The sequence below is a fragment of the Esox lucius genome, chromosome 3, assembly GCF_011004845.1.
Source record: "Esox lucius isolate fEsoLuc1 chromosome 3, fEsoLuc1.pri, whole genome shotgun sequence".
Classification (NCBI taxonomy): Eukaryota; Metazoa; Chordata; class Actinopteri; order Esociformes; family Esocidae; genus Esox; species Esox lucius.
In genome coordinates this window covers 7,576,177-7,593,528 of record NC_047571.1, presented here as the reverse complement: position 1 = coordinate 7,593,528, position 17,352 = coordinate 7,576,177, and the positions used below count along the sequence as shown (strand labels likewise).

The 17,352-nt window shown below is 44.3% G+C and overlaps 1 protein-coding gene across 5 annotated transcripts in view; it reads right to left on the bottom strand.

The window, feature by feature from the left end:
- pard3ab (par-3 family cell polarity regulator alpha, b) overlaps positions 1 to 17,352 on the bottom strand; it is a 161,468-nt gene that overhangs the window by 33,695 nt on the left and 110,421 nt on the right. For all 5 annotated transcript variants that reach the window (XM_020045296.3, XM_029116649.2, XM_029116647.2 and 2 more), the window contains 3 exons: positions 16,923 to 17,157; positions 13,505 to 13,624; positions 6,087 to 6,338 (listed from right to left, as the gene is read on the bottom strand). In XM_020045296.3, the coding sequence (XP_019900855.3) occupies positions 6,087 to 6,338; positions 13,505 to 13,624; positions 16,923 to 17,157 (607 nt within the window). The remainder of the gene's footprint in view (positions 1 to 6,086; positions 6,339 to 13,504; positions 13,625 to 16,922; positions 17,158 to 17,352) is intronic.

The window sequence follows — 17,352 nt, the reverse complement described above, 5'->3', positions numbered from 1 at the left end:
TTAACATCGAACCACCCTGAGGAGCAGACAGGCTCTAAGTCTCTCTGGATGGGCCAGGCACAATACAACACATTATTCTCCTTTTGGCCATTTTGAGGTAGTCCAAACTGTAACTCTTGGCAGTCATTTTGTTACAGAGGGGTTGTACTGTTTATCCCTTACTCCTATATTTCATTACAATAATGTTGTCTTGGTACACTGTACATATTCTGTGTTCCAAGAGTATGAATAAGCCAGATTGCACATAAAAAGCAAAAAAAGCTCCTTCCGCAATATGTCCTAATTCAGACAGATATTACCGTAAGCAGCGATGGAGTGCCCTATAACCCGATCATCCTTTAATTTTACTCTCCCCCTCAGGGTTGACGAAACGGCAGCTATTTCTGGGCTCTAACCAGCTTTACTCTACATTAGGGTGTGTGGGCGTGTGTTATAAGCAGGAGTAATCCTTATCAAGCATGAAAACACCCAGACACAGATACTGTAAAACAGATTTGGAGCTTATCCTAATATCAGTAAAGAGAACGGGTGCATCCCAAATGACACCAGGGACACAAGTTGAGCACTATATAGGGAACAGGGCGCCATTTGCAACTACTGTCCCATTGAACCTATTGACTTCCTCAGTCCTTTCCCATCCCCCAGACCACTTACATTCACACATCCCTCTGTTGAGATTTAAACCTTGGGGTTGTCAAGGTAGCTGAGAGCATAGAGATCCTCATAGGGAATGCATTGTTGCTGGGCTGAAGCGTTTAAAACAAGAACCTAACCAGACCAGTGAAATGAAAGGGGCTTTAAGCTAAAAGACGGACCAGAGAGGAACGTCGTCCCTCGTTCACTAAACATCAGGGCAGTGCATTTCCACTGCACAGATGGGAGAAGCTGTTCATTACCAGATCTTGAGCCACATATTAAACCGCCAGTCATTTATGATACGCAGTATAACGCATGACGGTTTAAGTAAAGAGGAACCACAAAGTAATAAACCTTTAATCACAATAACGGATCCGGAAATCATGTATAGTACAGAGAACGTTACCTATTCAAACAGCTGGTGAATAAAATCCTCTGAGTCCCATAATACACCCTATGCCCACTACAGTGCCCTGCTTCGGCTGGCCGCGGTCAAAAGTGGTGCATTATATAGGGCCGGGGTGCAATTTGGGATGTATCCATGCAGTACACGTATGCAAAAAGCGGATTGAGACCTGGAAAACAGATGGTGACATAAGCAAAAGGTCAACCATTGGATTATGGTTTATCACATGAACCCCTGAAATGAGACAGACATCGGCAAAATGAATACGGGTGTGGAGCGATAAGTGGATTATCTGATGCCAGTCTGATCTCTCATAACTGGCGTTGGGAGATTTATATGCAGCGTAGTGTCTGTTGCTTTTGCAGCCTGTTTTTTTTTTTTTGGGGGGGGGGGACTAGCTCAAGCCAAATAATACTATCTTAATTACATTCCATTCTCAACAAAATGAAAATCTTGCAGTTTTAACTGCTCTGCTGTTTTGAAAGCCTATTCTTTTAGTGTCAACCTCGTAGGTGGCTCAATCTGCTTTGCAATTGTGTGTACATTTGTGTGTTATTCTCAGAGGGGTCATGCTGTGTATCTGAAAGCTCTCTATCTGAATGAAAGGAGATTAGCCATGTGTGTACTCACGCTGGATGTGGGAATTAGATGCGCTCAGGCGCACACTTACGCACACACACCCTTACACACACCCTCCAATTTTTTCTGGTTTTACTATACTCACTGGGACATTTAACCTCAGTAAAGAAACATTTATGCCTAAACCTTACCTAGACGTAATGCCTAACCCTAACCCTTAACTTAACCAAAATGCCTGGACCTTAAAGAACCCCAAATTCTAACTCTAAAATGAATTGTAAGTTTGACCCTAAACCCTGAGCCGGAAATTGACTTTTGCCTCACGGGGACCGGCAAAAGGTCCACATGAGTCACATTTTTTCTGGTTTAAAACACACACACACACACACACACACACACGGGCAAAATTCAACTGCCTTTTCTACTAATCCGCAAAGCAGACGGAACAAGAATGACATGATCCCCTGTGAAATAATGTCACTCAAGTGTTGAGCCTCATCAGGCTCCAGAACCTCTGCTGTGCATCCCAATAGCACTACTTATGCTGCTTGTCCCGCTGTTTCACACAACTCCTGTGGTGGAGCTGTGATATGAGGTGACCAAACATGTTGCTTCTCTCACTGCCAGGGCTTTTCTTGCCAGCTTAAATGAATGTAATGTAGCTGAATCAATGAAAGCAACAAACTGCATTAGCCATGGTGAGTTAAACCCAGGTCTCTTCTCAGGGCGGGGCTACCCAGAAGGATCCAGACTCCAGAAAGCGAAAATGGAGACCGAAAACTGGATGTGTTTATTTTTTATTTGATTACATTGCCATTCTTGTAGAAGGAAACAACAATGCAGATGGAAGATAATGAACTTGCTTTACCCGTCACCATGTCATGGAGAACAATATGCTCACCAGCCATTTTATTGGGTACACCCTATCTAGTATTGGGTACAACTGCCTTTTGCCTCCATCCACTTCAAGGTTCAATGAGCATTCAGAGAAGCCCTTCCGCACACCACTCTTGTGAAGAGTGTTTAAAGAGTGTTTGTGACCTTTCTGCAGCTGAACCTTTCTGCAGGCCATTCTCCTCTGACCTCTAATTAGCAAGGTTAATCAATCACATGTATTTTATACAGCCCTTTTCACATCAGCAGATGTCAAAGTGCTTTTACAAAACACCCAGCCTGAAATCCCAAAGAGCAAGCTACAAGGTTGATGCACAGTTACTAGGAAAGATGCCCTGAAAGGGGTGAAATTTAGGAAGAAACCTAGAGAGGACCCAGACTCTGAGGGGTGGCCAGTCCTGTTCTGGGTGAACATTAAGAGTACAAATAGTAGTAATTATAATAAACGCATGTGGGCTGTGTCCAGAGTTTGTAAAACAATCAAAGTCAGAAGTTAGACAAGGACAGGTGGGGCAGGGGAGTGGCTTCATATATGTTAAGTTGCAGCTATATGATGTTTGCTTTAAAGACCAAGTGTACAGTGTCTGATAACTGGTCAATGGAAACATATCAGGGATTGGTTAGATGTACATTTTTCTTCATGGAGAACTGATTGTCAATCAGCTTTTCTGATATAATAAATCTGAAATAATACCTTTTCCCAGATAGAAACAGTCAATGGGGCTTAAACTCACAATATTATGACAAATGATACCAGCTGTCAAATATTAACTCAAGCCCTTGCGAAATATACATAGCAATTCTGGGAAAAGTTTACAGATGAAAGTTTGAGCCTTGCACAACATTTTCTTTGGCAGATGGTCTGAGCAAGCAAGACCAACCACAACATCCAGGAGAAGTTATGCAACTTGACAGAAGAACAAGATGGATTAAATCAGAGAGAAAAATTGTATTCTTAACATATAGCTACAGCAATGATATGTCCAGTGCAATTATTCATTTCCGTAGTATAAGAAGCAGCACGAAAGAACTCTAGAAAAAGCAGTTTTCTGTTTCAATGTTTAAAAAGTAGGGTTCCTTCTCAAAGTATGGTTCCTTCTCAAAAGGAACTCTATCCCACTAGTTCAATAGTGCACAGCCTTTTACCAAGGCCCTAATGGAATAACAAGTGCACTACAAATGGTCTATGGTGGAAAGTGGCCCCTGTTGCAACAGTATGATTGAGTTGACAGATCTCTTTCATGTCTCTCAAAGTTGAGGAAATGGGCGACTTCTCCCGTGGGTTTCACGAAGGTCCTGGAAAACCTGTTTTACACTTCGCTGTTGAATAGACATTTCTGATCAGGACAACATTTTGAAAAGAAACTGGGCCATAAGAAAATTCCTCTGTATATTTACGCAGCTGAAGGTTTGTTTTCTTTCCCTGTAAAGTGGGAACACGGGGCAATGAGAGATTTTATTGCTCTGAGAGGAGTTGGAGAGCGAAAGGGTCTGGCCCACTGGATGCAACATTCTGGCATTCACATTCTAAGAAAGACAGGGCGGGCCGGTTTTAGGGGGGGGGACATTACCTGTAAGTATTGCACATGCTAGATGTGATCTTGCCATGGACATCAGTAAGTCATCTACTTGGGTTCTCAAATCAATTACTTCCGCAGTCTCTCTCTAAGGCACTAGCCTATATCTCCCAAAAAATAATAAGAAAATCAGAAACACTAGACACCATCCTGGTAAAATGTGTTCAGAAAAGAGAGACTTTTCTTCCAACCTTGCAGCTTTTCTTACTTTGTATAATGTCAGCAGGAGGTGACATAAGTCTCCACTTCTACGCAGGGCCTTAATGAAAAAACATTCCCCGCTATTTGACCCGGAAAAAGCCAGAGGGCTTCCACCTTCCTCTCGCTCCCATGGTGGGCTGTTACGCTCTTCCTGATCTACGTAGAGGCCCAAAAGGAAACGCACTTCCTGGTTTTCTCCTGTTCCTATAACAACCCCTCTTCGCAAGCGTTTGTTGTTACTTGCACCTATTTTGTTGATAAGAAAAGCAGCTGACACAAAGTCTTGATGCAATCTTGAGAAAATCCTGTCTTGTTAAGATTAACCGGTAAACAGAGCTATTCTACAGTACACACTCTCCTTGACATGTTATTACAACAGTGGAGGCAGTGCTCCTTGGAATACAGCGTGAGAAAATACAACTGGGCCTACATAAAAATCCCAAACAGGAAGGTAGCCCAACTTCACAATCAAATTAAATACTCCACTGCTAAAACAAATGCTTTCGTTTAACAGTTTCTGTCAGGACGTCTCAGTAAAGCCTGATCATTTCCAGACATCTAATGAAGACTGAATGGAAAGGCACCTTCTTCCCTACATAGTGCACTACTTTATAGGAAGGAGGGTGTTATTAGAGACTAATGAACTTCTGAAGGTTTTGCAATGAAACATATGCTTTTGATTACAGTGTTCTGGAGGGCAATTCTACTGGAGACTTGGAAAGATGCACTGAGCACCAAAACCAGAAAATGCCAGGCTTAAGGCAACACGATCACTGGCCGATGCTGTAAAGAATCGAGGTGCTCAGTGATTCGCAATGTCCCCGACTAAGTTCAGTGACCAGTTCCTCTATGCTCACTTCGTTAGGAACACCTTCTCTAGAACTAAATAAAATCTCTGACATGGCGGTGTGTAGAAATCAATAATGCATAAAGTATGAATCATTTGGAAATAGTTGTGAGCAGAGGGACATCCTGAGTTAACACCCAGGTGGACTGCATTCATTGAGTAGAAAAACAACCCCAGGGGGCCTTGCAGACCTACAGTGAAAAACCTGAGGTTCCAAATGGCACCCCATTCCCAAAGTAGTGCAATACTTTGAACCAGGGTCCCCTAGTGTGCTGTATTGGGAATAGGATGCCATTTGGAGTGCAGTGTGATGTGGTGCATGTGAAAATGCCGACCACTTGGGATATGGGATATGCAACCATCAGAAAACAATTGTCATCGATCCACTTGTAGCACACTTGTTTTCATGTGTGTGGAACAAGATATCTTTGGTTTAGGACACAATCCTGCAGTTCGACCAGCCCTCCAGGAAAGCCCTACTGTCTGTTCTGAAGGCCATCAGAAGGACCGGACTCGGTGTGAATTAATAAAAAGGAGTACAGATCAATGTACAGACAATGTAGACCTTTCCTGCATTTTAGGTTTGACCGTTTGCTGCAAAGCTCATTTCACTCGAGGACTTGTGTCAGAAGTTGAAGAAGCCTACTGTTCTGAATATATACCTGTGGCACATCAGTTAGGCAAGGTGAGGCACTGATATTCCAATTACAGGACTGTTTCAATTCAACACTGTTGAGGCTTAAACGAAGGTCTGTCTTTTACAAAAACAAACTGGCCAATAAAACCAAATTGTCATGCAGTGCTCCCATGAATATTGGTATTATTACGGTTATGTCCCAAATGGCACACTATTCCTTACTAAGCAAAATTACTCTGGTTAAAAGTGTGCACTATAAAGGGAACAGGATGCCATCTGTAACATATCCGTCCACCCTCAATCCCTCACCTATCAGCTGAGGGAGGGCGTCCGTTGGCGTTGCGGCCCTTGCCGACTTGCGTGTAGAGCGAGGGGTCTTGGTGGCGGGGGTCTTCTCGGGGGCTCTGCGGCCGGCTGTGCCCACTATCCATGGATGTGTCCAGGGGCCCGATGCCAGCGTACGGGTGCTCCTCATCCCGGCCTGAGTTGACATCCAGGATCTCGGCGTAGTCCCTCTCCCGTGCCTGCCTCTCCCGCAGTTCCCTGGTCTTCGCCTGGATCCTGAAGGAAAGTAGGTTCTCTTATTGATTTTGGAAAAATAGGGAAACTACTGGGAATGCTTTGGCCATCGGCACCCTTGTACTGCACTACTTTTCACCTAAACCCTACGCAGAGAATAGGCTACCATTTAGAAAAGGGATACAAATGCTCATTTTAGGATCCCTTCAGTTAACTCTCCTGCAGCACCAACCTAACTGCCCTGGTGAAGATGTTGGTCTGAAATGACGCGGTGGTCTGTGAGTAAGCTAACTAGGAAGATATACAGAGAGAATGTTTGACCCAAAAGTTAATGGAGTTCCTTTTCCTGATACATTTTGAAAAATACTACCTTTGGCAAAACATTGATTTGTTGAGATCAGACACTAGGAGACAATCCACCTCTGATTGGCTATATTTACTCGGTTAAGGGCAGAGAACAAGGCCAGTCAGTCTGAGCAAGACAAAGAACAGAGACATTTTGTCTTTTCCAAAATAACAGTCTCTAACCTGCATTTATTACACTACAGTATTGAATTCTAATCAAAATCGTGATATTGAAATATTTTGCAATATCCAAATCACCAACCTCTGCTATCTTCGGCTCAAATACTAAGATAAGAAATGCGATTCGACAGGTTTTCTTGTGGGTGCTGAAAGCATTTCTGTAGTTTGCTTCAAAGCCTGAACAAATACCAGGACAAATATTTGATATTTTGTCTGTGTTAGTTTTGGTTCAGAATACAACTTCTTGCAAAGACGTCTGATAAGCTAGTGAGTGGATATTGTCCCACTTACACAACAGCATGGTTATTAAAAGTTTCGGCTTCCATGTTAGTGACTACAAACAATTAATATAGGAGAAAATATCCCTCAATGTTTAAGAACGCTTTCCTAATTTGCTATGGCAACAGCACAAACACAGCAAAAGAAGCAAACACCATTGCATTAAATTAGTATTTACAAAAGGTTTTGAAAGTGTCAAATGTTTCAAAAGTATCTTTAACTCGTTTTCAATTCAGTTTAATACCACATTATGTATGGTATGATTTCTATTACCTCTATTTTGGAGTGAGATTATCCACGCTGTTCACAGCCATGGTTGAAAATCATAAATCACAATCGTAATTGCAGTATTTGTCCAAAAACATTGCGACTAAATATTTTCTCCAAATCATGAAGCCATAAACTATACCCGTTGACCAATATTGCACTATTTAGAGTCTTGTTTGGGATACAAGCAGATAGCCTAGCGGTTAGGGCAGCAGACCAGTAACTACAAGGTTGCTAGAAATCCCCGGTTCTGGAGCGACGGTTTGTGTTGTTGGTTTAACCAACCTGGAAGAGCATGATTGTGGACTAATCAAATCGCCCAACCGGCTAATTCACGGTGGTGTTGTGCATGTGAAAATGGCCGACCACTTGGGATTTGGGACCATCAGAAAACAACCATCAGAAAACAATTGTCATCGATCCACTTGTAGCACACTTGTTTTCATGTGTGTGGAACAAGATATCTTTGGTTTAGGACACAATCCTGCAGTTCAACCAGCCCTCCAGGAAAGCCCTACTGTCTGTTCTGAAGGCCATCAGAAGGACCGGACTCGGTGTGAATTAATAAAAAGGAGTACAGATCAATGTACAGACAATGTAGACCTTGCATTTTAGGTGCAAAGCTTATTTCACTCAAGGACTTTTGGTGTCAAAAGTTGAAGAAGCCTACTGTTCTGAATATATACCTGTGGCACATCACTTAGGCAAGGTGAGGCACTGATATTCCAATTACAGGACTGTTTCAATTCAACACTGTTGAGGCTTAAACGAAAGTCTGTCCTTTACAAAAACAAACTGGTCAATAAAACCACATTTCTATGAACTCATTCAGCACTCATCACTCAGCACTATTTAGAGTCTTGTTTGGGATACAAGCAGATAGCCTAGCGGTCAGGGCAGCAGACCAGTAACTACAAGGTTGCTAGATCAAATCCCAGAGATGGCAAGGTGAAAAATCGGTTGTTCTGTCCTTGCGCAAGACCGTTAAACCAATCTGTCAGAGAGCGTCGGCTAAAAGACGGAAATGTAAAATGTATGCGTCTCACCCACCCCCTGGCATAGAAAGACTTCTCGTCACAGATATACGCAGCTCATCCACTTAGGACCTTGGACGCGTGTTTCCTATCACTCAGCATGTTTTATCATTTGTGTAGCGGTTTGAGGCAGGTCCCAATGGGAACACAATGGTATATAATGGCACATTGTTCTCAGTGGAAGCGGAGGATAGGGCACTCATCAACCCTGGTTGCAAGGCCATTATCTCCCCTTCGCCTCAGTATAGAAAACCCTTACAGCCTACTCCGACAAGTGGAGACATCTCCATCTCTCATCAGAGCCAATTATTAAGACCTGGGAGGAACGTTTCAGAGTTGACGCATGGTTAGTTCCAACGGTTAATCCGGGCCTCCTTCCACGGACAGTGTTTGCACTGGGTATTATCTAAAATAATATCTCATTTCAGTAGTGTTGGAAGGCATTGTTGTGGTTGCTAAAATGAAAAGAGCTGGTATGTGAGTAAGCCGCTTCGGAGGTGTCCTTTGTTTCAAGGCTGCGGCTGTTTTGTGAGGGAACGATTATGTTGGGGTCTGGCAACTAGTCTGGCTAGTCTGCTTAGAAAACACCACCAGTGACCCCCTCCACCTCCTCTCCCTCCTACCAAAAGGCTGCTGAAGGAGCAAATTGCTGTTACGTCTGTCCTTATCTTATCAGCCCCACAGGGAGCACAGTGTTTCCCATCAGTAGGCTACAACACTCCCCCAACACAAACCATGTTTTCCACCAGGTTTAAAGATAGGCCTCTCGAGAGGCCACTTCCTTCTGGTAATGTAGATATGTGCTGAGTCCACAATCAACTTGTGTCCGGACTCAGGGCAGGCAGCTAGCACTTTACACAAGGACCACAGAAACATCAGTATATTCAAAAGAGGGCATGTTTAACTCAGCGACTAGGTGTAATGCGTGATGAGCTCTCTTCATGCTCACCGGGGAAATATTAGCTGCTTTTCTGGTAAATATTATCCCCTATAATTATTTTATTTCACTTTGCACTTGAATGAGAAAAGCTTTAGCTTGACTTATTATTTCATTAAGCAGCAAATGCAAATGTCTTGGGGCATATGTCGATTTCCCTTTTGAGTGCTAGATGAGGCAAACCTGTCCGTGTGCCGTTCTCTTTCCCTGGCAGTAAAGAGGCCGACACAGAAGCGAGAGGAACATAATTGGTAGTTGAAAGGCTGATAATTGGCACAGTTGTAATTATGTGCTTGGTGAGGTACTCCCTCTCTGCAGTTAAAACGACTACCTTTAACTAGCGACCAGTCAGTGGTCTTTATAGAGAGATAGGAAGGCCGTTCTTGAATAACCGATGCATATTGGCATTGCATTTGGGGAAAAGTTCTGTCAATCGGGAGACCCCCGGCTTTTAAGATAATAATGAAAATGTGGTCGGTATTAAAAGTAATTAAACATTTTGATAATGCATATTGTTTATAATTATAGACATTCATGCATTACTCTTGCTTATAAATAATGTTAAAAAAATAGCTTGTGAATACAGTATGGAAACCTTGTTCGACTGTCTCCATTTTCTGAACGTTATACTGATCAACATTCATCAAGATAGTGCCTACCGAAAGTCCTGGGACACAAAGCTCTCTCTTTTTGTTCTATACACCAAACATTTGGATTTAAAAACAAAAAATTACTTTGAGACTGAAATATAGAATTGACTAATATATATATATATATTTCACAATAAAAAAAAATGGGTTCCACATGTGTTTTGTGGATTTGGAGAAGGCATTTGACTGTGTCCCTCGCGGCATCCTGTGGAGAGTGCTTTGGGAATATGGGGTCCTGGATCCTTTGCTAAGAGCTGTCAGGTCCCTGTACGACCGAAGCAGGAGCTTGGTCCGCATTGCCGGCAGTAAGTCAGACTTGTTCCCAGTGCATGTTGGACTCCGGCAGGGCTGCCCTTTGTCGCCGGTTCTGTTCGTAATTTTTATGGACAGAATTTCTAGGTGCAGCCAGGGGCCAGAGGGTGTCTGGTTAGGGGACCACACGATTTTGTCTCTGCTCTTTGCGGATGATGTTGTCGTGTTGGCCCCTTCAAGCCAGGACCTTCAGCATGCCTTAGGACGGATTGCAGCCGAGTGTGAAGCGGTGGGGATGAGAATCAGTACCTCCAAATCCAGGGCCATGGTCCTCAGTCGGAAAAGGGTGGCTTGCCCACTTCAGGTTGGTGGAGAGTACCTGCCTCAAGTGGAGGAGTTTAAGTATCTAGGGGTCTTGTTCACGAGTGAGGAAAGGATGTAACGGGAGATTGACAGACAGATCGGTGCAGCTTCTGCAGTAATGCGGTCGATGTATCGGTCGTGGTGAAGAAAGAGCTGAGCCGCAAGGCGAAGCTCGCGATTTACCAGTCAATCTACGTTCCTACTCTCACCTATGGTCATGAGCTTTGGGTCCCAGATCCCGGATACAGGCGGCCGAAATGAGCTTTCTCCGCAGGGTGGCTGGGCGATCCCTTAGAGATAGGGTGAAAAGCTCGGTCACCCGGGAGGAGCTCAGAGTAGAGCCGCTGCTCCTCCACATCGAGAGGGGTCAGCTGAGGTGGCTTGGGCATCTGTTTCGGATGCCTCCGGAACGCCTTCCTGGGAAGGTGTTCCGGGCCCGTCCCACCGGGAGGAGACCCCGGGGAAGACCTAGGACACGCTGGAGGGACTATGTCTCCCGGCTGGCCTGGGAACGCCTTGGTGTCCCCCCGGAAGAGCTGGAGGAAGTGTCTAGGAAGAGGGAAGTCTGGGCATCTCTGCTTAGACTGCTGCGCCCGCGACCCGGCCCCGGATAAGCGGAAGAAAATCATAATGATGATGATAAAAAAATTTATGAAATGTATTTACCTACTTAAGGTAACAAAAGTATTAGATGAGTTAAAGGGTGTATCTGGTTACTCAGGTGTTCCATCAGAATTTCTACATGCACAAAAGAACTGTCATTGTCTCGTCTGGATTCCACACTTTGCATTTGTAGCCTGCCATTGGTGTCTGTCAACACAGAGGAGAAAATGAAAGTAAAGGAACCCATTAAAATACTGAAAAAGACAGACAAAACCTTAGGCTTATTAAAGTTACAGTTTGGAAAATAAAAAGGCACTGTTGAGCTCAGCAATTGCAAACAACCAGTTAGATGAAGGAAGGCCTCTAATAGTGGATGACTGAAAAGTGCTTGCCATGATAAAGAAATAAAATGACAAACAGTTTAGGAACAATCAACGAGGTAGACATGGATTATCAGTCTCTACCCTCCACAGAAGACTTCACCAACAGAACTACACAAGCTATACTTCTCACTGCATATGAGGAAAAGGATGCAAGGGCCTGGGTATGGCTGCCATTGGAACAGGCGTTCGTCTTTGTGATGTAAATGCTGATGGCAGCAGCAGAATTCATTATGGAATGTACAGAAACATTTGGTCTGCTAAAGTTAAAGCAAATGCCTCCAAACTCATTGGCACTTCATAAAGCATCAACAAAATGACTTTAAACATGCTGTGATAGCAACTAATGAGATTTTCAGGGCCAAGAAGGGGAAAGTTATTAACTGGCCAACAATAAGGGCATTAACAAACTAACTTGTATTGTCTTGGCTTAGAATCTATACAAATCATGCATCCACTCACTTAATCTGTTTGCCTGTTTTCCACACTTATGAGCCAAGAAGCAAGAGCTGAGAGGCATTTTGGTGATGAAAGGCCATTTCATCGATTTAGTCTCCATGTCCAAGTGATTGGCTTTGCGTCGCGGTAATGAGAGCAAGGTAATGACAGCACGGTAATGACACAAATGCAGAAATGGAAGTGTTGTGACCAGTGTTGTCGCTATTTCCCACAGCCAACATCCTAAATATCGGAGCTTTAAAAAGAAGCTCTCATGTTGTCAGTGATTGCTGCTAAAAAAACATTCACTCCTCCGAAAGGGGCGAATCAAAGGAAACACTCCAAGCTTCAGTGGTGTAAATCAAGCGCCAATCAAACACTTCCTCTGTTCCATGTGTGCATCCCAAATGGTACCCCATCTTAGATTTTAGGCAGCTTTTTTGACCACAACTCACTGGAGTATGTATGGAAAGGGTGACATTTAGGACACACTCGCTGCTTCTAGTCTATGTGGATGTAGCTATCAATTGACCTGGGGGAATATCCGAAAGAGAAAGGGTCATTGTGACAGGGTTCACGGAGTCAGCCCGAAGCACTCAGAGGGGGCAATTTTTCAAAAAAAGGTGTTGCAATACTTTGACCCTTGACCTTTCTATGGTTCTGGGTAAAAACAGAAAACTTTCTTGGATTAGAAAGCCCTAGCAACATCTTTAATGGTTTACATTTTAATGACAGCACAGTGTGAAATATCCTTTTCGACCTCTGGAAGAGAAGCATAATTTTAGTATGCTGACTTTATAGCTACAGTAAGCACACTTACAAACACAATTCAAATTTTGAGGAATCCATGAATTTAGTATCCCAAAAACAGTATATGGGCATATAAGAAAATGTCAGAAATTGCAAAGTCCACAGCAAGTTCAGTCGCATTATCTCAAACCAGTTAACAGCCAAAATGGTAGTGTATGTAATTATCCTAATGTGAACAGTTGCCCTCAAAACCGCTGTCTGAACTGTGCAGGAATTATGACATTCAAATTTGTAGAAAAAAATTAAAATAAGAGCTGAATGTCAACATTAATGAGTCATCCCCCTCCCCACCCCAGAGAGGATTCCACCTGCGGAGGAATTCATTAAACAGCGTGTGTATGTGTGTGTGTCTGTGAATGTGTGTGTAGTAATAGCCATGGCATTTACAACATGGTGACCAAATTACTGGCCATGGGCTTCCAGCCATATCCTTTAATAAACAGTGTGTTACATTGGGGGCTTTGGGTTTGTCTAGTGGGAAGTTGCACAGCCTTGCAGCACATCTACATTCATGCAATGTGTGGTACAGAATACCAATCGCTCCGCAACAGGAGCGCCAAACACTTGTGATTTCAGTCACTACAATCGTGTCTGGACCAAAACAATATCAAATTAAGCATGGTGTGTGCGAACGTATGTATGTTTGTAGTGTAGTCAGAAAGCCTATTACCTCTCCTGCTCCAGTCTCATCTTGAGAGTGTCTTCCTCAGAGGCCTGCAATTCCTCTAGCTTAGACCTGCCAGACCCTTTACACTCTATCCTATCGCCTTCCTTGCGATGTTTCCCGAACCTGAAAAAGAAAAAGGATTATTTTTGTTCATGCTTGAGGATACAAAAACACATACATATTTGTTATATGCCAGTGGACAGTGGGGAAAACAGTGGAATGTACTGGAACGGCAGTGCACTGGAATCGAACCAGCTGACGCCCCTACATTACCTCCAAATGACTCGCCACCTCAATGGGTCCCGTTTGAATTAGCACAGTACATAGGGTTCCGTCTGAGGCACCTTAAACGAGACACCCAGAGACACTAACTAGTTTTTAACTATCAATGGCGGTCAAGTCAGCAGTTCTCTCCAACGCTCTCTTGACAATCACGCCGTCAAATGTTTAGCCTTGAACTTTTTAATTCTAATTGACTAGAGTTGGCCTGTGATCAGGTCTGACGTTGAAACGAGACAAAAAAAATATTACCGTAGCCCTGAGTAATTATATTCATGGGTAGGGAAATGGTAAACCAAATGGGAACGACTTGACAGATATTTCAGCTTGATTGACTCTGCATAAACGGCGCCCTGTCGATTAAATGACTTTGCTGCGCTCATTTATATGATGGACCTCGGCTTGTTCAGAGGGAAATTGGCCTGCAGAGAGACTCAGAGTTCAATAAACTGCCAGGAAAACTAAAAACTTCTGCAAACTTACGCTTGCAGGAGGATACGGAAAGATGGAGAAAACAAAAAACGGCAAAAAATAAGAGGAGATCGAGGGATGACAGTAAAAGACAAAAAAAGCGGGAGGTCCATTACCTGATTAATATATCAACAAATGGCCTCAAATGTAGCATAAAGCCGTTGTAAGTGATGTGTTGCTGTTAATATGAAGAGCAGCACTATCTATCTATCACCGAGCCAGCCGGTGACAGATTCCCTTTCCACTCCACTGGCTTCCATTAAGTCTCCTTAAATACCAGTCGGCCCAAATGGTACCCCGCTCCCTACGTAGTGCCTACTATAGAGCAGCACCCCTGACAGGTGCTGGTCACAGGTAGTGCGCTGAATGGGGAATAGGTTGCCAGTTGGGATTCTGGCGCAGTCTCCTTCAGACACACTGGAGATTTATGACAGGAGGAACTACAGAAACTTTTAAAGACGAGGAGAACATTCATCATGACAAAAGAGCATTAAGTATTGTTAATATTCGGTGCACAGTTAGGCACAGAAACCCTTATCTTCCCTCTCATGAGTTACACACCGCAGATAAGTTGGGGATTTACAAGATGTCTTTGACTTAAAGAAGCAGGCTACTTGAGACTTCCAGTTCAAAGGCGGTGTTGTTGACAATGCAAAAAAAAAAAGAGTAGTGTGTCATAAGAAGGAGAGACCGATAGAGACAGATCGAGCGATATGGAGAGTTAGAACGAACTGCTTCAAATATTTGCCTAGCGAAATCTCTCAGATGTAAAAAAAAAAAAAAAAAACTGTGCAAAAGAAAGATGAGGACCGTTTCAAATCAAATGGTAGTGATGGAAGAGACACCAGACGTCTGGCAATCTTGAAGGAAATGCCAGGCTGAGGACGTTAAGTGATGAGGCCTGACTTGAAGACAGCGGCGGCCCTTTATAAACAGCGTTGTTGGAAAGCAGAAGTGTTCCAAGTAGAGCTTCTTGAAACCTTTCAAAAGTTAAACTTTCTTCACTTTCTAACTTCAGATTGAAAGACAGCCATAAGCCACGCGTGGCGTCACTTTTGTCATTGCCGGCAGGTGTTTGAATCCTGGTCTTGGGGTACCGACAACACCTGATGGAGTCCAGTATTTGGAGGTGGAAATTGTCGCTTGTGGTCAAACCTACAGCAGGGGTTAACATTTTGTAACTTTTCTTAGGATTAGAAATTACCTCTTAGGTTTAGGCATTAGGGCTAGGTTATGATTAGGCATACATTTCAGGTTATTGAAGTTAAGGTTAGCTTTAAGCTGAAATTAGGGTTAGGCAACATAGATGTTTTGTTTGCTGGTCCTGACAAGGATGGAAATACAAGGCCGGGGAAGTGTGTGCGCGTGCGTGCGTGTGTGCGTGCGTGTGTCTGGGCAGTGGCTCTGTTGAGGAAGCTGCCAAACAAGCAGATTGGGTCTTTCTTTGAGTCCAAGTGGTGATCAGAGCTGAGTAGTACAGGGAGGAGACTGGTCTGATGCAACCCTGATGGCAATGAGACTTTAATTGGGCTGCAGTGCATGTATGTGAGGGTGAGACCGAGGGGGAGACCGAGGGGGAGACCGAGCCCAGAAAAATGAGGGCCAGCTCACTAGGTGAACCTGCCTGGCATCTCTGTCTAAACATTGACTAAACAACATCCAAAATTGGATTCAAACGCCATTCAAAATGTTTCACCTATAAACGATTGGGACTAATGGACTGGTTGAACTGTCTTAAAAAGGCAAAAAGCACGTATCTGGCAATCCATGGCAGGCTATAGCGAAAGATCGAGATACTTTGAATCCAGGTTTGACTTTTAACACACTCACCAGCCAGAGACACTTAATCAATGTGAAGCTCTTGACAGGACATGGAGACCCCCAGGGGCCTGCGTCCTCAACGGCACCCTGTTCCCCCCCGAGTGCACCGCTTTCACCAAGGCCTATGTAGGGAGTAGGACGCCATTTGGAACGTATGCCACGTCTTATTTCCCCGAATATGGCCGCACCATGTGAGCAGAAAATGGCCCAGCACACGTTCTAATGGAGCGCCCGACATACGAGGCTTGTATCGACTGAATGAGACCGGTGTCCAGAGCTGCTGTCGGTGTGCCAAAGCATTCGTAGGATGAAACTGAAGTTGCCAAACCTGCCACTATGTGCATGTCTACTGACGGAGAGGTCAGGTCAAGCGGACGAGACTGCACCAGCACCCTGCGGTTCCCCGAATCAGCCCAAGCAATTCAGGCTCCGGCGTCCGTTAGGCCCGACACGGACGGACAGACGGACGGACGGACTCCCCCACCCACACATCCCTCCTTTGTTGAAACCCAGCTAATCTGCATGACCGCCGGCAGCTCCTTCCCACTGAATCTCATTCCACACGGCGCAAGGATTGTCTCGGTCTCAACTGCTTCAGTGCCACGTCGGGCCCACCGCGTTCACAGCGAGGGTAGCGCACACGATGTAGGGAGTAGGATGCCATTTCGGATGCTGGCTCTCAGTCGCAAGCCGTTCAGGAAAATATGATGTAGACATGACTCACTGGCATTCCAGTCGATGCGGAGCCCAGCTCGAGCCTTTAGATGAAAGGCCTGATCCCTCCCAGCACCCACATCTAATAGCGGGGAGAAACAAGAGCTAAAGATGGGGGAGGTGTAGCGTGTCCTACCTGAACATGTCTCCCAGTCCCTTCAGCATGCCTTTCTTTGTCTTGGTTTTGCCATCTTTCTCTTTGTCCCGCTCGTCCTTCTTTTTCTCTTTCCCTCCCTTGTCTTTCTTCTTGTCCTCTTTGCCACGGTTACCGTTGACCAGCGGCCTCTCCATGTTGGGCAAGGGCGTCAGGTCGGCCACGGTAGACACAGAGTCGCGACCGGACCGGGAGCTCTCTTCGGTGTCCTCCTCCACTAAATACAGAATAAGTTACAGAGTAAGCATAATGTTGATGTACATTCCCACATTATGAGGTTGGAAAAATCATTACATTTTCCTTTTAGCGCAAGCAGAATAATGTCTGTGTTGTTGGGATGGAGTTTTGGCCTGTTTGGTAACATCACCAGGACGTAAATGGCTTAATAGATCAATGAGAAAGTTTTTGGCTG